The sequence below is a fragment of the Antechinus flavipes genome, chromosome X, assembly GCF_016432865.1.
Source record: "Antechinus flavipes isolate AdamAnt ecotype Samford, QLD, Australia chromosome X, AdamAnt_v2, whole genome shotgun sequence".
Lineage (NCBI taxonomy): Eukaryota > Metazoa > Chordata > Mammalia > Dasyuromorphia > Dasyuridae > Antechinus > Antechinus flavipes.
This window is the reverse complement of record NC_067404.1, coordinates 79,850,345-79,874,852: the sequence shown is the minus strand read 5'-3', so window position 1 is coordinate 79,874,852 and position 24,508 is coordinate 79,850,345. Positions and strand designations below refer to the sequence as shown.

At 45.9% G+C, this 24,508-nt stretch overlaps 2 protein-coding genes across 4 annotated transcripts in view; one reads left to right on the top strand and one right to left on the bottom strand.

Annotated features, from left to right (window-relative positions):
- Positions 1-8,219, top strand: part of LOC127542375 (putative bifunctional UDP-N-acetylglucosamine transferase and deubiquitinase ALG13) — a 33,428-nt gene extending 25,209 nt beyond the window's left edge. For all 3 annotated transcript variants that reach the window (XM_051967903.1, XM_051967902.1, XM_051967901.1), the window contains 4 exons: positions 838-975; positions 4,590-4,630; positions 5,945-6,233; positions 7,277-8,219. In XM_051967903.1, the coding sequence (XP_051823863.1) occupies positions 838-975; positions 4,590-4,630; positions 5,945-6,233; positions 7,277-7,551 (743 nt within the window). In that variant the 3' untranslated portion in view covers positions 7,552-8,219. The remainder of the gene's footprint in view (positions 1-837; positions 976-4,589; positions 4,631-5,944; positions 6,234-7,276) is intronic.
- Positions 8,220-17,037: 8,818 nt separating this feature from the next.
- The window catches only part of TRPC5 (transient receptor potential cation channel subfamily C member 5), a 79,617-nt gene continuing 72,146 nt past the window's right edge, over positions 17,038-24,508 (bottom strand). The window contains exon 10 of the mRNA XM_051968152.1: positions 17,038-24,498. Coding sequence (XP_051824112.1) covers positions 23,722-24,498 — 777 coding nt within the window. The 3' untranslated portion in view covers positions 17,038-23,721. The remainder of the gene's footprint in view (positions 24,499-24,508) is intronic.

Here is a 24,508-nt window from a genome sequence, read left to right as displayed (position 1 = left end):
CAGGCCAGAGAGTGTGGCTCTCTACCTGTAAACCTGTAGCTGTTTAGTTGTTCTTCAGTCGTGATTCTCTGTGGCCCCATTTGTAGTTTTTGTGGCAAGAGACTGTGTGGCTGAGCATTTCCTTATCCAATCCACTTGACAGATGAGGGAACTGAAGCAAACAAGTGACTTGGTTAGGGTCACGCAGCTGGGAAATGTCTAAGGCCACATTGGAACTTGGGCCCTCCTGATTCCAGGCCTATTGCTCTGTCCGTTGTGGCACCTTCCAAGGCATCTTGCTTTGGTAACCACAGGCTTATTCACTCGCGATGAGCTTGGAGTTCCCGCCTTTGGGCCAAGGGCTAAGCTTCTCATGTCCCAGCTCAGTGATGAGTGAGGGCTGTGACAGTCTATCTTGGTTCCCAAGAAGAGATGAAGGAGTAAAGTGTGATGAAATAGAAAGCAGGCTGGATCTGGACTCTGAGGCCCTGAGTTCAAATTTTGCCTCTGTCACCGTAGGCAAGATCTTCAGGGATCTCCATGGTTCCTTGGGCCTTTGTCTATGACCATATGAGCCTCTCATTGGGGAGATGAGGGACTACAGGTACAGAATGTTGAATATCTGCTGATGTGTCGCTTAATTTCACTTAAATGGCTCATTTAAGGAGGGAAGGAGAGTAATATTTAGAGAGTATTTGATATTGACAAAAAGCATCAGTGACTTTTTTGGTGGTGGGGGGAAGAACTGCCTACATGCATAAGAGAATTTGGGCAGATGAGTTTCCTGAAAGGGGAGCCTCTGCCCACTGGCTGGGCTTGGCTGGTGGATCTTGACCATGAATCACTGCTTCATTACAGTGATCCCATCAGCAACATACTCTTATTATCCTGCTCCTGTTGCTACATCTGGTCCACCGAGTGACATGGGCGAACCGGGAGGCTTCCCGATGCCCCCACCTTATTCATATGATCCGAACGGCAGTGACCTACCTCGAGGTAAGGAAATTGGGGGTCTCTGAGATGTCATGGTGATAAGACTTTCCTTAGAAACCAGTGATTTGGGGCATAGAAAAACCAGCAAAGCCAGCAGAGATTGGAAGCAGCTTGGGGAGTTTCTTTAGCTGGCAGAGGTTTCCACAGGTGGTCTTCCTCTTCCTGGAGTTGATCCCATCATTTCCTTTAGTACTTCCAAGTAGCCTGGAGCTCTCTGGGTTAGAAAGAGGCTTGTATTCATCAGTGTGCCTCTGATAGCTTGCAGTGGGATTTTGGGACTCCTGGGAGTGTCAATCCAGGAAGGACATATGTGAAAACCTCCCTACTGCCCCAGATCCTAGCATTTGTATTTTCACCATCCAGAAGGTCCTTATTGGCAGAGGGACCCCTTCCCTTCCCTTCCCAGCCGTACTATGTCCTCCCTCCCCTCTACCTGTGCTATCTGTCCCCCCTCTGTGCTCTTTGAACCGTCTACACAGATAGATGCTTCCTTTGATTTTAGGCCTCTTCAGTCCCCTGGCATCCTTGGCCATCCTTTCTCATAACCCCAGACTTAATCCCCAGTGGGGACTAAAGTATTTCTCATTCCTCTTTCATTGACATGCCCACATTTACTCTTGCCCACTGTGACTCTGCATCCAGACTCTCCTTTGGGATCCAATCACTCCAGGTTTATCTGGATTATCTCTACCCAGATCCTGGTGATGATTATGTACAGGGAGTCAGTACTCCCTGGTCATTCTTCCTCCTTTCTTCATGAGTTCAGTACTTGGTTTACAGTCTGTCCCTCCGCCACTGCTCCTGCCCTCTCATGGTGGGGGTGGGGGGTGGGAGTGGCCCTCTGATGTGTGGTGCCTCCTGTGATGTAGACCTCTTACCCTTGAGCTTACTGTTACCCACGAGTGACAGCTCCTTTTTGTGTTTGTACTCTGTCATGGTATTGCTTCGGGTCCCATCTCCTCTTCACTGGCCATGGTCTTCCCCCCCGCCCTGTTTCAGTCTCTTAACCCTACACTTGGCTCTGCTTGGAAACCCCCTGCTGCTCACTCCAGCCTGCTGTCCCTACACTCCAGACGATTCTGCCTCCTCTTCTGCTCTCACTCTCCAGAGCAGGTTGCAGAGGGCGTCATGGCATTGTGCTGCCTCGGGGTCCAATGTCTGCCGAGTTCTTCCTGAAGCCCAGCACTCTTAGCTGTCTCTGTGATTTGCTCTCTGCGGGCTACCCATGGCACCTCCCTCCCTGTTTTTAGTTGAGAACCTTGCCTAGTTCTTTATTGAACAAATCCGGGCTGTTTGAGGCGAGCTCCATCTTGTCTCATTTTCCTCTCATCGCACATCACCAGATGCACCAAGTACTTACTGCACATCCCGTAGACATCTCAAGCTGCTTATACCAGAACCAACTTCTTATCTCTACTTCCCTTCTAACTTCTTTATTACTGTTAAGAGGCTCACCCCGGATTGCAGCCTTTGACGTTCTCAATTCCCCTTCTCTCTTACCCTCTGAGCTGCACGCAATCTCTGTCTGCACTCTGGGTTCTACACTCGTGACCTCTATCTTGGCACAGATCCTATCTTTTCCCTGCACTATCATATACGCTAAGAACCTGCCGCTGAGCCCCAAGGCTTTCTCCTTTCCAGTCTATTCTCACTTGAGCATCCCAAGAGATGAAATTCCACAGTCCATCGTTATTTCCAGGATCAAATAGAAGTTCTTGTGTCTGGCACTTTAAAATTTTGGCCTGCCCTCTCCTGTTTTTATACGTTATAGACGAGATCTGCTTGCTGGTCCTCCCATGTGCCAATGCTCAATTTTCCGTCTTCCTGTCTTTGTACTGGCTGCTCACTTTTGCCTCCTGGGAGTCCCTGCTTTTCTCCTAGACCCGGCTCCAGCCAGTTCTGCCTTCTGGAGGGACCTTTTCCGTTCTCTTCTGTCACTTGAACCTTGTCCTCTAAGGTGCTTTTCCAGCTCCAGTCTGGTTTGTGTGTGTGCCGTTTCCCCCATTGGAATGGAAACTCTCAATCTAGTCCCAACCCCTCCTTTAGAGTTGGGACTTTAAGACCTTGGAGAGAAGGGCTTGGGGCTTGTCTGCAGTCACTCAGCTCGGTAAGTGTCAGAAGCCGGATATGATCCCAGGGCGTTGTGATGAAGATTGGCAGAAGTCACCAAAGTTTTCTTCCTTCTTTCAGCTTTGTATGGTCAGGCCTCTATGCAGTGCAGATCAGACCAAAGTCTAGAACTGTGTTAGGGCTCAGTGGCCTGTTTTGCTGTGCTGTGCTGCAGAATGGTGTCCAGTTTGTGACCTGCTCTGCCTTGTGAGCTTCCAGGCCCTAAGTAGTCAGCACAGTGGCTCTGACAGAGTAACATGAGTGGGGCTTAACAGTCAGCTTGCCATCTTAAGGGACCAGTGATGGATTGAGGGTTCACATCCTTATGTTCCATTGGCAAGTTCTCTGATAACCTGGATGCTTCTCATTACTTTTGCGCAGTCCTGAGAGTTGGCCTAAACGTGCTGATTCCAGTGCCCTGCTAGATGGTACTGCTGCCACCACTGCTCATTCAGGGCTTCCGTTACTCTTAAGAAAGGACCAGCAGAGTGATGCTGTATGACTTTGTGCTGGGTACTTCCTCTCACTGTGCCTTGGTTTCCTCATTTGTAACATGAGTCCGGTGAGGGTCACTCCAGCTCAAGAACACAGATGGTTGCTACAAGGTCATGGTCCCAGCTGGCTTGTGGAACACACTTGGTGGATATAGAGCTCCCAAGGAAAGCCAAAGGCTGCCGTTCTGTGCCCCTATATCACTGTATAACTTGACTTGTTCTGCTGGTCTCCTTATTCTAGCTTCACCAGCAGGACTTTGCTACATGCTGAGCTGGCTTGGGCAGTGCTGAGGAAAATCTCGAGTAGCATTTGGGGGCTTGTGGTTGGTTTTGGTGGCACCTCATGGCTGAGAAATGGAGTCTACCCTCTGGGCCCTTAAGGACCTGGGGTGATACTTGCATTAAAAAGGGGGTGCAGCTAGAATTATTTGAGGAAACTGAGTAAAAGACCTTTCTGACCTGAATTGCTGAAATTTGGCATTGGGCTGCTGCCCTGCAAGGCCTGGAGGTAGGGGAGCCTTTCTTGGCTGACGTGTTCTTGATAGCTCAAGGCAGTATTCTCATTCCTTCCTCAGGGATGCAGAGGTGGGAGGTGACTTCGTTAGGGTCCTGGAGGTTTTGTTCAGGGCCACCCACCTGGCACGCCAGCTGCAGACCTCTGGACTGCCAGTGGCGGCCTGCTGTGAGCTGCCGATTGCCACTTCCAGTACTGGCAGCCTCGGCATCTTGCTACTTTTGGCAGCCCTTTTCCCAAGTAACAAAACTGTAGCAGGAGCCTTCTCCCTTGGGAGCAGCTAAGGAACAGCGCTGATCTCAGAGTTAAGCTAAGCTAATTGGTTTCTCTACTCTCAGCTTGCTAAAGCTGGGGATAATTAGCACACAGTTTTGCTCTGTTGATTCCAAAGACAGCACTCCAGTCAGCTTTCTTGAGCCATGGGGGCCTCGGGTTTGTTTTGGATTGGGGAGGTGGGGCTGGCACCTGGGTCTCACCTGAGCCTCTTCTTTCTGTTGCAGATACCAAGGTGTTGCAGTACTACTTTAACCTGGGGCTGCAGGTAAGGGCTCTGCTCCTCATTAGGATGTAATTTAGCCACTCTGGCCTTGGAGGGAAAGCAGGTCCTGTGCCCAAATTGGCTGGGCCAGCCCTCACGGCACTGGCCGCTGGATCTGCTGCCATTTCTGGTGGGCTCTTTGACTTGATGCGCTGACTGCCAAAGTATAATAACGAGGCCGACTGGTGTTTCTCTGGCCTACTGGGGCTTGCCGAGTTGCCGATGTGTGCTCACTTATTTTCGTTCCTATAATCGTGCTAGCAGCGTGCTATGATTCGTGGATGTACAAGCTGAATTCATTTTATTTCCACTGGAAGTTGTCAGAGGTCTTGAGGGCGTGGGGGGTGGGTGGGAAAGGAAGCGAGTGTTTGTGACACTGTGCCAGGCACTTTCCACATTTTATTTTACTTGTTTCTCCCAACAACTGAGAAGTAGGTGTCATTATCCTGATTTTACAAATGTTCATCACACAGTGGCGCGCCCAGGGTCACACAGCTAATAAGTGTTTAAGGGTCAGATTTGAACTTGGCTCTTTCTCCCTGCACAAAGCTTTGCTAACCAGAGGACGTCATCTCTTCGTTGAATTAATCATATAACTGCTAGAATGTGTTGCCATTAGGAAGGCTTGTAAGTGTGGGGGGGAAAGGAGGGGAGGAGCTCCTGTACTTGATGGGTACAGTCCAGCTTTGAAGGGCTCACATTAAACATACACAGCTGCTCTTTAGAACAAAGCTAGGAAAGGAGAGAAGGGAGGGTGGCTCTGCTCTTGGAGGGGCATTTTAATGCTTTCTTAGAGCTCTTCCATATGTGTCTCTTCCCCCATAAACAGCCTGTGGGGGTAACCTGTGAATCAGTGGCCTTGGCAAGGCTGACGGTCAACTGCCGCTATAGCACTTTGTTAGCTTTCTATCTTTTCTTGATCCTCTCCCCCCTGCTCCTGCCATAGCAGGAGCTATCATGGGGCTGTTGCTCATTGAAGATGCAGCCTTTTCTCCCTTTCATCGCAGGCTTGCTGGTTCTTGTACCAGAGAATAGAGACACTTAAAAATAATTGGGTTATCCATGAAGCATTTTTTTGGCTCCTTGTGTTTGTAGCTTTTTGTCCTCCTTTAGTCTTCAACATCTCTTGGGAAGTGGAGGCTGGCCGGAGCAGAGCCCGACTTGCTTTGCTCTGTGTTTGTCCCCTGAGGTTTTTTACTCCCCTTCTCTCCCCTCATGATCCTTCCAGTCTATTCATGGTAGTCAGGATGATGATGATCATCATCATCAGGACAGTAGAGCTCTGCAGAATTAAAAACTCTTCCTTTCTTCCCCTAGTATTTCCACCAGAATTACTGGCACTCCATGGTCTATCTGCCTCCTCTGCAACAGCATCAGCAGCCGCCACCACCTCCGCCACCACCACCACCTCCTCCACCACCACCACCACCGATGCCTTCTCAGCACATGGCTCCTCTTGAAGCCTATCCTGTTTATTCTGAACATATGCCAATGCCAGACCATGCTATGTCCCAGATGTATAGCGAGCTGGGGAGGATTGATAACCGGCAGGTTCCTCCCGAATCTGTAGCCGCCAACGAATATATGAGAAGCCGCATGATGGCAGGTAGTGTCCAAAGTGGTGCCGGCGCACCGTGCAGGTTGGGAGTGTGTGTGGGGGGGCATGATGTGGCGAGAGCCAATACCGCACTAGGGTGGGCCATGACTCGGGATGTTAGCATTGCCCCTTAGCCCTTGGCCGTTTCTAGGGCACCGATCTCTGGGGCTGGGCTGGTGGCAAAGAGCCGAAGCTATGCCAGGGCAGGATGTCTAGCCAGTATGTCAGGCTTGGAATTTGGAAGACTGGACTTGAAGGCACTTTCTGATGCTTACTGGATAGCTTGGGGTGGGGATAGGGCCTTGGTCCAAGTCAGCCAAGGGACCCCCATTGGGGGAGTTTCCTGGGCCCTGCAGATGACAGGCCTCTGCCTCCTAATGTATCGATTATAAGAGAGCGGATATCCTGGTGCCACCTTTGCCTCAGTTGCCTTTCAATCAGCCCCAGTCCTCTCCTACAATTGCATCGAGCCTGTGTCCCCATCACGGAGGCCTTTTTTTCTTTACTTGTACCACTTGAGGTCGAGTCATCGACATTAAGCTTGTTTTGTGAGAGCTTATCACTTAGGGGAGAAAAAAGTTCTACCAATGTACAGATTCATTCTGGATCGTAAGCTATAGCCCTGGCCTGGACTATTCCTGTGCGGTCTGGGCTTAAGTGTCGTGTGTTCTGAATCCAGTGACATAAAGACCTGAGTTTGTAATTGCCCCAAATTGGGGGAGGGTGTATTAAAGGCAACCTGGAAATTTGGAGTCTGCCCCCACAACAATCTACTCTTAAGTTTTCTGTCATCTTACCCGAATGCCTTATGCCAGAGCTTCCCTGGTCCCCTGTGGTAATGGAAGCTTGGGCCTGGCAGCTAGTCCAGCAGCTGGGGAAACTGAGATTGGGGGAGTGAAATGGCTTGTTGAGGTCACATGTGGTAGGAGTAAGTGGCAGAATTGGGTTGTATGTTGCGTGTTTTGACTCCAGATAGGTGTGCTTTCATTTGTGCAGTGAGGTTTGGAGCGTCTGCTTATCCGAATCACTTCTCTGGGCTTTGTGTCCTTTAGGTGTCTACACGAATCCTGAGCCGCCACCACCACCCTCCGGGCCTGTCTACTATCCAGTTATGCCAGAGCCCTATGGCCAGCATCCCCTACAAGGATATGACCCCTGTGTTTCCACCGTCCCTGCTTATCACTATGTTGCCCCATGGCACCAGATGTCTGCATATGGCAATTCCCCCCGAATCCATGGTGCTGTGAATCCTGGCCAAGTGCCCCAGGTGAGCTATGTTCCCTCGGCAAATCCTGGTGCAGCTCACTATCCTCCTCCAAACATGTGAGGCTGAGCAGCAGAGTCTTCCCACTGCCATTTTGCTTGCATTGCCATGATTTGTGGGAAATATTTGGATGAGAATCGGTGTCACTTTTCTTGCTTTCAGATGGTTTTTCTTTGGATTCATGTTAGTTATAAAAAGATTAAGGTTTATTAAAAGTGCTGACTGTGGAGACTTGAGGTTTAACATCATCACCATGTGGAGCTTTGTCTGCTCCTAAGCTGCCTTGAGGCCCCTTAACATCAGCTGACTGGCCTTGGGTCACACCAGCCATTTCTTTGGTCTGAAACAGCCTTTGGGTCTTAGTGAACCCAGTAGAATTGGACAAAAACTTGCTTCGAGCTCTTGTCAAAAAAGATCACTCAATCTGTTTTGCTTGTTATTCGGGCTGTCGGCATGACCCACGAGCCTTAGTTTTTGCCTCATACTCCACTTTCCCTAAAGGGCGATCGTCACCTCTCGCAGCCTTCAAATGTTACTACAAATGTTCAAATGTTTAGACTGAATTGTGTTGGCTTGTGGTACTAAGTTGGGGAAGGCACATAGTGTTCTTTCTTATAGGAACATCAGAACAACTCCATTATTTTGTCACCTCGAGTGCCTTAAGTCTCTCTTTCAGAGAGAATTAATTTCTGTTGCCCACAATAGTCAAATAAAACGTTCAAATGGCCAAAGTGTGAGTTTCTTTTATGGTAGCAGAGAGCGCTCGTGGTGAACTGGTTTGCATTGTGTGCAGAGATGGTGGCTGCAGTTGAACAAGTGAAGGAGAGAATGAGAATGAATGAAAACAGAGGTCGACCTACTGTTGGTGGGAAGGGAGAATGGCTGCGTGCCGACTGGAAATTTCTTTGTTTTTTATGCTGCATAAAAGTTAGGCAAATATATGGGACACTCGTGGCAAACGGTAACTCCCGACTCCTGGTTTTGCTTGGCCAACAAGTCCTTTATTTGTGGTTTCTTACACTGTTCTCTTTAAGGCGCAGGTTTTCTGCTGGGTGAACTACTCAGTGGTCACCCCCCCCACTCCTCCCTGCAGCTGCCTTTTCCTTTCTGGTCATTGGGTTTTTGTCTCTGGCTGCATGTCTGCATCCATATAGATGCGTTCTCTCCTGCACATCCGGTAATTCCAATGACGTGGTTGAAGTTGGGGGAGGGGCGGGGATGGTGGGGAGAAGATCCCTCCTCTCCACCTGCCAGAAGAGCCTCCCCCAACAAAGCCTTCCAAGTTTTGTCCGCCAGGTTTTTCTGCCCAATCACAAGGGTTCATATCTTAAAGAGGCATTCTGGTTTTTAGTAAAACTTCATGTGTGTGATTACATTAACTGAGGGTGGGGAGGGGGAGATGCTCTTTGAAGGCTTACAATAGACATTCAAATGCCATCCAGAGTGGGTCCCAAAGGACCTTAGAGCAACAGGACCAGGTAAGTCCCTGCCTCCTGCAGAAGCTCTGGGGATTAGTATGGAAGCAAGGCCAGGATTTTGAGGTGGAAATGAGGAAGGACAGTATTTTAGACATGGTATATGACCAATGCAGAAGTCTGAAAATGTGAGGAGGACTAGCAGAATGCTCCAGTATGGCTGGACTGTTGAGAGTGGAGGGGAGAGTAAAGTGGAAGAAGATTGCAAAGGCAGAAACAGGCCTGTGTGCTTCCTGGTGGATGCTGATGTGAGAAACCTATTTGGAGATGTCTTAATTCCAAGCCATTGATAATGTTGCTGTCCAGAGTCCCAGTTACCGCACTAATCATACTTTGCAAATGGTTGGGATGGTCAGAGAGTTCTAGACCCACATAACTGAATATCATGAGAGTTTGAACTTAGCTGGATTTCAGCAATATGATTGTCAGCATTTCAGGCCTGCTGCCGCCGGACTTAAGTAATTCCCTCATATGGGCCAGGGGGAAATCGGTTACTTTGACCTATGGGAAAGAGGTAGGAGAATGCACGGGGAGTCACCTGATATGCCCAGGCATCTGGGAGCAGAACCCCTGCCTCTAAAGGTGTGCTACCAACTCATGTTCATCTGCCTCATTGGTAAAAGGCTCCAGCTCTGTCCCCCTTCATGGAAAATCCCAGAGCTCCTACCTTGGGGCCACACACAAGTCTCTAGCTACCTGGATAAAGTGTAGTTCTGCAATTTAGTAAGCCAGGAAAAAGGCTTTGCCTAAGGTGAGTGTAACTGGCCTGGCAAAAGGAGATGAGGCTACTTGGGCACCATCACTGGGTCCTAAAGGACCCATTCTCTTTTCCTCAGGTTCATTTCATGGCAGCTAGGTGGTGCTGCAAAGCCTAGACTCGGCTACTGGTCATTCTGACAGCCTCGCACTCGAGACTGTGTGACCCTGGTCAAGTCAGTCCTGTTTGTCTCAAAAAGCAAAAATCCCCAAACAAATCTGGCCTCAGACCGCTTAGTAGCAGTATCATCTCAGGCAAGTCACTTTATCTTGTTTGCCTCAGTTTCCTCTTCTGTCAAATGAGCTGGAGAAGGAAATGGCAGACCATTCTAATATCTCTGCCAAGAAATTTCCAGATGGAGTCGGGGGAGCCCGATGGGACTAAACAATGGTATTCGCTTTTTTCCTTTCCAAGTGTTCACAAACCACTCTTAATAATTCTACCTGGGAATATCTGGCAAACTTGTCAGCCTGTCTACCATCTTCCCTTTGCTGAAGCAAGTTGGGCCCTCTTGCCCATCTTTAGGCCTGTGGCACCTTGTGTGTTCTCTATGATGCCATTAAGCTTGGTCATGCTTGGCATGGGCCCTATGCCTTCTTTGAATTTCCCCTTCTCTCAAATAAATACACACACATATTGAAATCCTTTTTATTGGCTTGAGTATTTATTGTAAATCTCATGTTTTCTTTGGCTTTTTAGAGTCTGAACGTATCCTGGAGTAATGCAGTTCCCTTGGGGCCTAACAGTTTTGCCTTTTCCTGGCCTCCTTTGAGGTTCTCGTGGGTCTTAAAAGTTTTCTTCATCCCACTTCTTTTAGCATCCCGTTCATTTCCAGCTACATCCCACCCTCCCCATGCCAACTGAAGTGGCGCCCGAGTGTGTGGCCAGCGCTCCTGCTCTCCCTTCTGTTGGTTTTCACCGCTTTCATCCCTGGCCAGCTTTGGTGTTTGTGTTCTTCTCGTTTGTTACTGTTCTTACCGTCTGTTCTACTTCTGCTCACTTCGCTCTCCAACACGTCATTCATGTCTTCCTATATCACTCTGAACTCTTCATATAAACCGTTTCTTGCAGGGTTGGAGTATTTGTCTACCACGCCTGGTTCAGCCATCCTCCAAGTGAGGAAAAATTACTTTATCTCCAATTCTCTGTTAATACAGAAAGCGCTGCTTGAAATATTTTAGCATATTGGGATCTTTCTTGGTGTCTTTTGCCTTGGAAAAAAGGGAATATCCATTTATATGGCATCTACTATGTGCCGGGTGCTGTGCTAAGGCTTCTTGCAAGTATTATCTCATTTGATCTTAAAATGACCTTGGGAAGGAGATGCTATCATTAACCCCGTTTTACAGATGAGGATACTAAGACAGAGACTGACTTGCACAGACGGTGAGTCTCTCAGGGTGGAGTCCAATTCAAGTCTTGATTGAGCCAACTCAAGCCAAGTGGTCTATGCATAGCCCCACTAGCTGCTGTGGGGGTATGTGCCTCACAATGAGATCCCCACTTTAAAGGGCCTAAGTTTGATTGGTATGGTACTGAATAAGTTTAAAGTAAAATTGTCATTTTTATTATATTGGCTCAGCCCATCTAAGAGCAATTAATAATACTTCAGTTTAGATCTGTCTTTTATTTGTATTGTGTAATTGTGTTCATATGGTCCCTCGGTTTGTCTTGGTAAGTGGACTCCCAAGGGTGTATCGCTTTTTTTTTTCTTTTCAGATTTCCAAATTGTTTTCTGGAAATGTTCAGTCAACTTCACGTTTCTGTTAACACTAAGTGTATGTGTGCTTTTCTTCGCGGGGCTTCTCCAAATTTATTTCCATCTTGTTTTTACTTTTGACAACTTGCAGGGTGTGAGGTGGAACTCGAGCCGTTTTGGATTGGTGAATTGGAGCATCTTCCCATAGGGTTGCTCACGCTTTGCCATTTCTTTGAGAACTTCATTTTTATATCCTTAACTATTAGTGGGGGAGGGAGGAGAAAGAGAAGCCTCTCGGGGTTATTTGTGTCAGTTCCTTACTGCTCTTGTCTAAAAACCTTTAAGTTTGCTCTAAACACCTTTTCCTTTAATCAGCCGTTTTCACGTTTCTCCTCATGGCACTGATTCTCTTGTCGTACCAAAGTTTTCAGTTTTATTTTGTCAAGATTTTGTCTCATCTTTTGTGAATCTCCTCTATCCTTTGATTAGGAATCTGATGCTTAGTCCTAATTGTGAGATGCCCTCCCTTTCCCTTCCATTTTTTCATGTCAAATTTAGAACTTATTGTGCTCTGCCATGTAAGCGGTTTATTGTTGCTGAGTTGTTTCAGTTGTGCCCAAGTTTTCATGCTCCCGTTTGAGTTTTTTTTTTTGGCAGAGATAATGGAGTGGTTGGCCACTTCCTTCCCCGGCGCATTTGACAGATGAGGAAACTGAGGTGAAACAGGGTAAAGTGACTTGCCCAGGATCATAAAGCTAATAAGTATCTGAGACTGTATTTGAATTCAGTGTCTTCCTGACTCCAGGCCTGGTCCTCTATCCACTGTGCCAACTAGCTTTTATTTGTAAGTGGTTAGTCTGACTCTTGTTTTTTTTTTTGTACGTGGCCCAACAGTTTCCTCCAATGATTCTAATCAAAGAGGGCTTCATCCCAAGTAGTTTGTTTTTGGGTTTATTGAACACTGGGTCACTGAGTTTTGTTGTGATTCTTGCTTACCTGGTCTGTTCTACTGATGTACTTTACTAATTAGTTCTAAGTAGTTTTAATGACTACCGTTTTGTGATATTGTTTAAAGTTAAGAAGTACGCTTCTTTCTTTATTACTATTTTTTTGGTTATTTCTCTTGAGATTGTAGATCTTTTATTGTGACAAATGAATTATAATGTTTTGTCTAGTTTTTGTAAAATAACTTATTGGAAGTTGGTTTCTTTTGGGATTGTGGTGGGAAGGAGCTTATTTGAGGGTACAACTAACTCCTAAAGATGAAATGCAGACATTAGCATGGCTATGACTGTGGGGGTCTAACTAAGTTTAGCCCACCTTAGTTATATCTCTGTTTCGCTTTCAAACACTGGATAACTTGGGTCACTTATTATTGAATATTATGTATTTAATTGATTCCACTGATCCCCACCCCTCAATTTCTTAGTTGGTACCATATTGTTTTGCTGATTACCACTTTGTCATATAGTTTTTGAGATCTGATACAATTAGGTGGGCTTTTTATTCTTCCAGATGAATTTCATTACTATTTTTCCTAGTTCTATAAAATATTTCTATGGTAGTGTGGTTGGTATGGCACTGAATAAGTAAATTTGAATTAAAATTGTCATATGTATTATATTAGCTCAGCCTACCTATGAGCAATTAATATCGCTCCAGTTGTTTAGATCTGTTTTTCATTTGTGTTTTGTCATTGTGTTTGTGTGGTTTGTGGGTTTGTTGTGGTAGGTGAACTCCCAAGTATTTCAGAGTATCTCCAGTTATTTTAAAAGGAATTTTTCTTTTCCTGTGTGCTGGGTTTTCTTGATAGTATCTAGAAATGCTGATGATTTATATGGGTTTGTTTTGCATCCTGCAACTGTGTTACAAGGTTGTTGACTGAGCTACTTTTTCAGCTAACTTTTTAGGGTCCTCTAAATCTACTAGCATATCTGCAAAGACAGAGTTTTGTAGCTATTCATGGGTTTTCCTTAGATTGTTAGATTTAAAACTGGGAAAACATTTTTACAGTCAAAGGTTCTGATAAAGGCCTCATTTCCAAAATATAGAGAGAATTGACTCTAATTTATAAGAAATCAAGCCATTCTCCAATGGATTAATGGTCAAAGGATATGAACAGACAATTCTCAGATGAAGAAATTGAAACTATTTCTAGCCATATGAAAAGATGCTCCAAGTCATTATTAATCAGAGAAATGCAAATTTCTGAGATACCACTACACACACCTGTCAGATTGGCTAGAATGACAGGGAAAGATAATGCAGACTGTTGGAGGGAATGTGGGAAAACTGGGACACTGATACATTGTTGGTGGAATTGTGAACACATCCAGCCATTCTGGAGAGCAATTTGGAACTGTGCTCAAAAAGTTATCAAACTGTGCATACCCTTTGATCCAGCAGTGGTACTACTGGGTTTCTATCCCAAAGAGATTTTTAAAGAAGGGAAAGGGATCTCTATGTGGAAGAATGTTTGTGGCAGCCCTCTTTGTAGTGGCCAGAAACTGGAAACTGAGTGGCTGCCCATCAATTGGAAAATGGCTGAATAAATTGTGGTATATGAATATTATGGAATATTATTGCTCTGTAAGAAATGATCAGCAGCATGATTTCAGAGAGGCCTGGAGAGACAGGAACTGATGCTGAGTGAAATGAGCAGGACCAGGAGATCATCAGATAGTATTGTTGTTGAAGTATATAATGATCAATTCTGATGGAAGTGGCCCTCCTTATACCCCAAAGAGATACTAAAGAAGGGAAAAGGACCTGTATGTGCCAAAATGTTTGTGGCAGCCCTGTTTGTAGTGGCTAGAAGCTGGAAAATGAATGGATGCCCATCCATTGGAGAATGGTTGAGTAAATTGTGGTATAGGAATGTTATGGAATATTATTGTTCTGTAAGGAATGACCAGCAGGATGAATACAGAGAGGACTGGCGAGACTTACATGAAGTGATGCTGAGTGAAATGAGCAGAACCAGGAGATCATTATATACCTCAACAACGATATTGTTTGAGGATGTATTTTGATGGAAGTGGATCTCTTCGATAAAGAGAGCTAATTTAGTTTCCATTGATGGACAGAAGCAGCTACACCCAAAGAAAGAACACTGGGAAATGAATGTGAACTATTTGCATTTTTGTTTTTCTTCGCGGGTTATTTCTACCTTCTGAATCCAATTCTCCTGGTGCAACAAGAAAACTGTTTGGTTCTGCATACATATATTGTATCTAGGATATACCGTAACCTACTTAACATGTAAAGGACTGCTTGCCATCTAGGGGAGGGGGTGGAGAGAGGGAGGGGAAAAATAGGAACAGAAGTGAGTGCAAGGGATAATGCTATAAAAAATTACCCTGGCATGGGTTCTGTCAATTAAAAAAAAAAGATGGAAGTGGCCCTCTCCAACAATGAGATGAACCAAATCAGTTCCAGTAGAGCAGTAACGAACTGAACCAGCTACATACACCCAAGGAAAGAACTCTGGGAGATGACTATGAACCACTACATAGAATTCCTAATCCCTCTATTTTTGTCTGCCTGCATTTTTGATTTCCTTCACAGGCTAATTATACACTATTTCAAAGTCTGATTCTTTTTATACAGTAAAATAACTGTATGGACATGTATACATATATTTCATTTAACTTATACTTTAACATATTTAACATGTATTGGTCAATCTGCCATCTGGGGGAAGGAGAGGGAAAGTTGGAACAAAAGGTCTTGCAATTATCAATACTAAAAAATTACCCATGCATATATCTTGTAAATAAAAAGCTATAACAAGAAAAAAAAAGATTGTCAGATTTACTAGAATATAATTGGGCAGAATAACTCTTAATAATTTAATCCCATCTTCCTTAGTGATACATTCATCCTTTTCAGTTTTGATATTTTGGTAATTTGTTTTTTTCTTTTAAAAACAATAACAAATGGTTATTACTGATTTATTGAAGGGGGAAACAACCCCTTTCTCTTAAGCTGTCTCGTTTTGGGCCAGGGTTAGAGTCCTCTAGATTGGAATTGGACATAGTTATACTCCATTGATCTGGACATTTGGATGAGGCTAATGGCTAACAGCATTGCCAAGTAGAAGAGCAGCATGGGCAATCCTAATTCATTGAGCTCAGATGCACTGCAGTGCCTTTGTCTTCCTTAAGGACTTGAGTGAGCATTGCTTTTCAGGTGGGGATACCTTGACTTCTTGACTAGTCCATTGGCTCCTTAACATCTATTGATTCCAGTTAGTGCAGGGACTAATTCAAGAGGGCTTTCCCCCCATTTAGCAGTGTTTGAGTTCATGTTAATGTAAGGTGCCGTTAATTTTTACTTAAACTTGTCAATGGCCCTCCTAGCCATAGAGCCTGTGGTTTGGCACTACTGACTTTGTGGCAGACACTCCTGTCGTATGGAAAAAAGTGGTCTACCCCCTCAAGATGAGTGTCAAATCAAAACTTTCCTGTGATTTTGCCAAGTAGCTCATGTGTGTTTTTCTTTCTGCCCTTCCAACGGTGCAGCCAGAGTGGGGCTGGGGAGGTCACATAAGAGGTTCGAATCCCTTTAGTATTATCAGCCAGTTGTTCCTTCTGCAATAATGTGTCTAAATGGAAATGTGCCCTTTCTAGTAGACTTCATGAACTTCTGCCACGGGATTTTAGCCTGCGCTTAGAGTCGATACTTCTTTGGGCAAAAGGTAAGCATTTCTTTCTTGCTTCTTTGTTAGGCAATTGAGGCTTTACATGAGGAAGACTTTTATAAAGTTCTATATGTGTGTGACCTCAATCATCTGGGTACCAGAGTTCATAAAGGATGTTGATAAGCCAAAGGATGGGCAGAGGAGAGTGGCTAATGGGGCGATAGTGGAACTTGTGTCATTTAGAGGAAGGCACTCACCTAAATAGGCATGGTGTGGGGCTTCTCTATGGACAATCAGGAAGGGTGCAGGATGAGAGGATGTATGCAGCTGCCCCCAAAGGGGCAAGATCCCTGAGTCTCTGGAATATTGATGCATTAGGCAATGATTTTTAGTACTGGTACATGAATTAGCCCCCCAGGGCCTTGTGGAGCCTGTGAAAGCCTAACCAGAAAATTAATGGGAGGAGCACTGGTTTGAATTGGTCTCTTGTTCTGACTTCCTGCTTTTTCGTTTAGAAATGTAGCAACACACACTGCTAGCCACTCTAAACTGCTCTTGGGGTACCTAGTTTAACATGGGAGGGAGGAAGGAGTGGAGTCGGGGGAGGGAGGGAGAGTATTTTGTTTGTGTCTCGTCCATTAATTCTGACCCGGTCGCTACAGTAGAGCATGCATCATGGGTGCTCAATAAAGGGGGGATACATTTCTAAGATGAGGCCTCTGAAATTTCCTAATATTGCAATGATCCAGCTTTATGGCCATAGAGTTCTTCCTTCTGGAATTCCAAGTGCTTTATGAATACTAATGAAATCTCCCAACTCTTGAAATCCAGAGCTTTGTGTATAATGGGGAAAAATGAATTTTTGAAGAGTGTTCGTGAAGCTCCTATTCTCAGGCCACGTCTACAGATCTATGCGATCTTTGGGCTTCCTTCTAAGAGTCTCCCTGCTAATTTCCATGTAAGACACCTTGTCAAATCCATTTCCATTCATAAATGTTTATTATCAATAGGCAGCTATGAATGCTTACATCGGAAAAGGAAGGAATGGAACACTTGGCATCCAAATGGGGGAAGTAGCTGCTTCACGATTTGGTTTACAACAAATCCAAAAATAACACACAAAATAAACAATTTTCTTTTACGAGATTTCATTTTGTTCACACTTATATTTAAAGATGACGTTAACTTTGCACTGTTTACAGGAAGTATACTGAAACGAAAGTGACAGTTATTCAAAGAGACATGTTGATTTTCAAGGAGTAGCCCATGATGCCAAGCTGTCATTAAGATGAACATGCCCGACCACTCCCTCATCATTGGGCTCGGGAGCTAAGGTTTTACCTTAAAGTTCATGCAGACAGGCTTTCTATATGTGCCCGTGAAACTGAGACAGCTAGAATGGGAAAAGGGAATTCTTAATGAATGAAACCTTGCCTCTTTTCCTCCCTTTCCCAGGCCATACGATATGAACATACAGATCAATAAAACTCGACCCCCAAACCTGGAACACCTAAATCCTGATTTGACAACCCTGGGGTCAGCTCCATCTGGAGAGTCAGATTTATCAGGGGTATCAATTTCAAATCCCCTTCCACACATTGGAGTGTGTGGGTGTGGGTGTGGGGTTGGGCCTTGAGAGGGACAAGATGGCATCCCTATTGGTTGAAGCAAGGTTTCATCAATTTCAATCCCCCCTTCCCTTTAGCTGGAGTTGGGGGAGGGGGTGGCACCTGATGTCACTATCCCTTGGGCTCCTCTCAGCCAGGCTGGTTTGCTCAAGCAGAGCCCACTAAGCACCAAAAGCTGCTGGTGTACATCACTATGAGGCTGCAACAGACTGACTAGCCATGCTGTAAGGCAATCGGGACCTTCTCTGGGTCTGCCCAAGCCAAACTTCTTCTCTAGGGGCTGTTGGAAAACTAGTCCCAATGTTCTGTGGCAAGTCCTACTGGATCAGTTCTTGTGTCAGCTCTCTGGGCATCTCTGAGATCACAATGGGTAAAATTTTAGCCTTAGTGATTCCAGGAAGAGTCTAGGTTGGACCAGTCTGCTGAAAACCTTCTGAATCCTGGTCTTTCTCTGGGCAGCAATTTGAAAGACAGCCTTTGAAACTACAGCCTAGCTGTTCTTTTCCCTTCTCTTGTTCTTCCTGACTGGAAAATTAGCCTCATAGAGGATGAAAAATATCGTCCTATTGAAAGAGGAGAAAGCATTTCCAAACCCATTTGGAGAATTCTTGAAGAAAAAGACTCCGGGGCAGGGATTGGCTATTAGCTACCTATTTGAATGCTACTGCTGGTTTTAAGTTCTTTTGTTCTGTTCTTTCTTTTTTTAATTTTTGAACAAGAAACAAAAGCAAAAAAAACAAAATACTGAGGGGAGGGGTCGTGTTTTTGGTCACCAATACTATAAATGGAGGCAACGTGGTGTAGTGTAAAGAGGGTTCCGATTCCTACTTTGGACTGGTCTCTTCTTTCTGCTCTTCAGTTTCTTACTCTGGGAACTCATCAGTTCCCTCCCAATAATTCTCATTTCATTTTGCCCTGAGCCTCCACTTGACTTTCTCTTCACCCTGCCTAGGATCTAGGTGGTTCCCAAGGATTTCCATGAGTCTGATCAGCACAGGGGGAAACTAATCCCTGTGTGTAATGTTTAGTTGTATGTGGAAAGAGCAAGTTCCTTAAACAGGAACTTGAGGAATACAAGGCTTTGGTGATTTGCAATCCTCTGAAGCATCGTGCGTTTTTGCCTCTGATGCTATGCTGGCTTTTTGGCGATGACTTGCAGAGCACCCCCAAGAAGAACAGCTTTGTTACTTGCTAGCCATACCTCCTTTTGGACCCAAACTCTACTCTCCCCATTTTAACCTTCAAACTTCTCACAATGATATTTGGTTGTTTCCAAAAATCAAGTTGTGCTCTTCACAAGATGGAGATTTCCAATCCCAGCAGTCTGCTCCGGGCTGGGAAGGTCACAACCAAAGGGGGATCCCAGACCTAGTTGGAACATTTATTAAGTGCCTAGTATGCATCGAGCCTTGGGAGTAGGGAGCACAAATGCAATTAGGGAAGAGGGATAGATACCTCCTAGTTGGTTATGTTTTTGGGTATCTCTTGCTGTAGAGAACAAAGCCATATTAATGCATAATTTATGAAGTAGAAATGGATTTTGAATGCTGGATTGAAAAATATGATAATGACTTTCTGGAGCCTTACCTTTTAGAAACATTTCTTGGGCCTCCATTTCTTTAGTGCCTCCCTTTCCCTCCACGTGGAGCACTAACCAAAGCCTAGCTTTTTCTTCTGAGATTCTTCTAATCAATAATACCAAAACCTTAATATCTAGAAAACTAGCCCCTGAGAAGGGCTGGATTTCCAATGGCATCTGACACAACATGATACTGCAACAAGTAATATGGTTGCCAACAGCAAGAGCTCACCTTGGCCATTATATGAAACCCAGCCCACATTCGGTCTGACCTTTCATCCGGTTTGAAATAAGCAGTCATTTTGACCTGATTATCAGCATAAGTTTATATTGCAACATCCCTGGCTTCTTTCTGAAGGAGGAAAAGAGCCCTGCCTCAAATTGTTCGTAATCTCTCTAAAAGTTTTTGTCTAAAGACGCAGACTTCTTTGCACAGTAGTGCCCTTTTCCCTGTCTTTCAGAGTGCTCCATTGATGACAAAAGTTCAGCCAGTTGAGACTGATGACTTGTGAAGGCTCAACCTTTTAACTGTGTGCTTATAGAGGGTTTGCCGTGCCTTGGTCTGGAGAGTGAGACGCTTCAGTCTGGGAACCGTGCTGTGCGCTTTGCTGAGCCTAGAGTAAGGTGCATCTCGGATCAATGCAGGGAGAAAAGCCATACTTCTCTTTACTTCTGCCGAGTCAGCAGAGCCATTTGGGCCATGTGAACCACATGGCTATTACATCCATTCAGGCAAAGACATTCATCCACGTGCAGGCCGAGCCGGGGGCTTTCCCCCAAATTGCTGCCACTCATTCACTCCACGATGGGCGGTCTGCTTCAGACTTCTCTGGGCCATGAGGCTAACCCATTTCACTTTATATTTCAATATTCAAAATTTTAATATGTATGTGGCTCTCAAATGCCACTAACACATACACACAAGTGTACACACTACATTGTTAGGAGAAGAAAGTGGAATGTGAACTGAGGCGGAGAGAATACAGAAAGGGCAAAGACCCCAAACTGTTGGGAGGAGGCAGTTCAAGGGCTGGCTGTGAATGAATTCCTGCCTTTGCAACACTCTCCATTGCAGCAATCCTAGGCCCTGGGTTAGCACGTGCAGCCATGCCTGAAATAGGTGGGTACAGCTGTACAACTCATACTAGGGTTATCCACGAACGTGCGTTGAAAATTAGCAGATTTCTTTTTTACAGGTAAGATCCTTTGCTTCTAACCCCAGTGCTTTGTTTCTGTTCTTTTTTCTTTCATAAAGCCAACAATTTCCAATCTTGATAGATCTAAAGTTCATGACAGTCACAACAGACTCCATTCCTCTGCATGTACCCATTTTGATGAGAAGGACTTTGAAGCTGCCTCTTTCCAGAGGAAGGCCATTCTTCCTCTCTCGCCTCTCCACAAAAAAACAAAACAAAACACCTCAGCGATCAGGGAAAGGGACTGAGGAACCAAAATGTTAGAGAGTAGGTTTGGGTGGATGGGTGGCACGCCATGTAGACAAAATGGTCCCACAAAAAAACAGCAAGGCATAAGCCACTTGGGTAGGAAAAGAATAAATGGGCTGCTGGGGATACAGTTGAGGCAATGTCTGTGCTGAAGCCAACAGTGGAGCACTAAATGGTAGCTTCTACATCAGCAAAGTGGGGAATGGGAACATAGAACTCATTCTAGTGTTGTGGTCACAGAAGGTGGATGTATGCATGTGGAGCCATTGACCGGTCTCACTGGCTGCCTCAGGTCCACCAGGGCTCTAGTTGGAGCCTGTGGGGCCTTAGAATGACACCCGTGGAATGTGCAGTCCCAGTACTTGGAATAGGGTCATGTTTCCATGTCTTGGAACCCAGTTTAGTGAAATATGAGCTCTTTAGAGGCCAGGGACTCCGCCATTTTGTCTTTGCGTCACCAATGCTCAGCACTGTCCCTTGCCCGTAGAAGGAGCTTAATAAATACTCATTGGATTGGACTAGATTGGATTGGTAGAGCAGATGGAGATCTAAAATGACAGGGGAGTGCCCAAGTTTTCCCCCACAATTAGTGTTGAAATACCAGGGGTATGTAGTTTGGTCTGAGTTCTTGCACTCAGGGTGTTCACATGATGCTCATATGGAGTTGGTGTAGCAGAGGTGCTCCCGCAATGGCATGGCACAGCAGAGTCCTTGATGCACCGATGTCCTAGATTTGTTTCCACCTCACCATTGAGATAAAGTGGCAGCCAAATGAATGCACCTTGCGTCAAAAAGTCTGAGAAAGGTTGCAGTTAGAAGCGGGGATCTAAGCGTGAGGCCTTCTTGAAGATGATGCATTTGTGCTTGGAATTCTGCACCTCCTGTTGTTCCCTCAGAACAATGGTTATGAATTGGAGAGGGTCCTCACCCAACAAGTGACTCTGTGGACCTCATTCAGGAGTTTCTTTGGAGATTTTCCAGCTTAATAATGACATGGAGTTGAAATGCCAAGACCGACTCCAGTCGGTGTAGAATACATTCTCCTTGAGGACAGGGGCTGCTTTGTGTTATCTTCTCCCCTACCGCCTTGAAAGCGGGAAGACCTGCCTTCAGGGCCTACCTCTGATAGACACATTGACTTGGGGCCCCTTGGTGCTCTAGGAGACTCTCAAAGAGAATTGATGGAGGGAGCTTCCTTTGCCAGGGAAATCTCCAGTCTAGTTCTTGTTTCTGGCCCGTCTCTGGTACCTAGTACACTGTCATACAAGTGCTAAAGAGATGCTTATTGAATGGGAACAAAACACTTCTTTCTCACACTCGTCTGGCAAAACTATCTGGGCAGGTCTTTCTATGCCCATTACTGAGCGTTAACAAAGCTTGCCAGCCAGGTATCTGTCATGATAATGAGTTTAAGCCAAATTTGGGGTCAGAGAAGGCAGGAAGTTGAATTAAGCTCCTCAGCAATGTTCAAGGAAAGTTAATGAAGTTTCTATAGTCATGTTCTGATGATTTAATAGTGGGGAACAGAATATGCTTTTGTGTTAACATCTGGATCTAGAATAGATTTTGGCCCTATGTTTTGTGATGGACCTCTTTACTTGAGGACAAAATAACATAAAATCCAGCTGGATTGGTGATAGTGACTGCTCTAGCTCATTAGAATGTAGTTCCTGGAAAAAATTGACCTTTAGTGCTTCATGCTCCCAAGCTCCAAGCAGACCAGGAGTCGGTGAGGGAGGTGGCCATGCGAAACTGGGGTATTGAAGTCAAAGCACCTGCTATGTCTTACGATCTATCATGTCCCCAGCCTAGTTAATGTTTGCCCACATATAAGGCCTCAGGGTTAGAAAGAAAGCTCCCAACTGTGCACAAACAGCGATCTGACTGAACAGTTGTCAAGGGAGTCTAGGCTTGGGGCATTCTGCTACTGATCCAGCCACACAGCCCCCCTGGAAAAAATGGAGTGAGATCCGGCATAACTGCAGCCAAAGTTGTCTACGAGGAAGCCGTTCTCTTTCAAAGCCTTGGATACAGGGGCTCATAGATGGGAATTTGTACCATCAAACAGAATGGGAAAGAAAATCCTGGGATCTGTTGCTTAGAACAAGTCTGCCCATTAGAGCACCATGTCTAGGATGTTGGAAACTTTGCTACTGATACTGAAGCTAGGGTCATTGGCAGAGCATTTGTTAATTGGGTTTGGAGGGAGCTGCTGCTCCAGTACACATGTACTTACATCTGGGCCTCTCCCTCCCCTTCCCCCCTCCCGGATTTGGTAGAGACTCTGAAAGCAAATCCTTAGGGTTCCCAACACACTAGTGGCCTTTGGTTCTGGATCTGGGGGGGTCTTCTGCATCTGGACCTTTTGTTCTCAGCTGAGCTGCAGTTGCCTGGCCTGGGATCCCCAAGTATGCGCTCTGCTGGTGGTGTTGCTGGCTTTTTTTTATTCTGTTGTTTTCAGAAAACAGTCAATTAAAGGGACACGGATGCTCCGTCAGACTTGGACGAGACCTTTTTCGATGACAGTTGGCTCTGGGCGATACTGGACAGCAGCAAGGGCAGGTTCAGAGTCGGCTTCAATCGGGGCTAGTGGGACTGTGCTCGGGAGCTCCTATGCATTGGGACTTGTTTTCTTTCTTTCTTTCTTTTTTTTTTGGTGGTAGAGGGAAGAAAAGACAGGAGAGGTGGGAAGGGGCCTAGAGGACGCGAGACAGGAAAAGCAGAGCAAAGAGTTTGCAAGTACAGATGTGACCCCTAAGCTCTGGGGCTTCCCGGGGAACCCCTTTAGGTAGCAAAGATGAGATCAGCATCTATAGGTAGAAAATGGCAAAAACAAAATCAATTCACCAAACATTGAAGCAATAATGAAAGCCACAGGGTGGGAGTGTCATGTGGGTTCTAAGGGCATCGAGGGAGCTATGATTCAGAGCTCCCTCCCCCACCCCACCCTCTCTAGCCAAGAGAGACAAACAGCCTGCCCAGTTCTACGGCGGGGTAGTGGGCTTAGCTCAGAGTCGCGTTGTAACATGTTCTTCCTGTCCATCCTTCCATCGGTTCATAAGCAAGTCACAAGCCTCCCCCCACGAGTCGAACACATCCTCCGTGGAGTCGATCAGTTTGGAGTTGGATGTGCAGATGCTGGATGCACAGTGGAGAGAACTGGAGGATGCGAGAGGGCATTCGCTGCTCTGCCCAGAGGCCCTTGCGCTGGTGCTGGGGGCACATGCACCCCCACCAAAGTCCGCCTCTGACAGGTTACTCTCGCTTCTCGAACAGCTAGCTTCTCCCCTCTCTGGATCCATATGGGAATATCTGCTGTCTTGCCACGTGTAGCGGGGCTGAACGATTCCGTCAGAAATCGTGTACATGGGCTCCGCGCTGGGCTCGGCCAGATGCCCGTTCATCTTGGAGAACAAGAGACCCAGTCTCTTGAAAGACTCTTTCTTGGAGCTTGATAGTTTCTGAAGTGGGTTGCTCATAAAGGAGTGCTTACTTGACCCACCAGTTTTTGGCTTAACCTGAGGAGTGGGGGCAGCAGTCGCACCCCCGCTACTCGTCTTGGACGCCGACTTGGCTGGGGCCGAGGTGCTGTGGTCCCTTTTTTTGCCAGTTAGGTTGAAAGAGACGCTTTTGGATTTGGCCTTCTCCCCCCCACTACCGTCATTAGCATCATCCTTCTGGGAGATTTCAGTGCTGCTCGTGGAAAAGCTCCTTCGTTGGGGTTTGCGATTGCCCAAGAGGTCAAGCACCTCGTAACGAAAGCTGGAGATGTCCTGCTTTAGCTCCTAGGGTGGT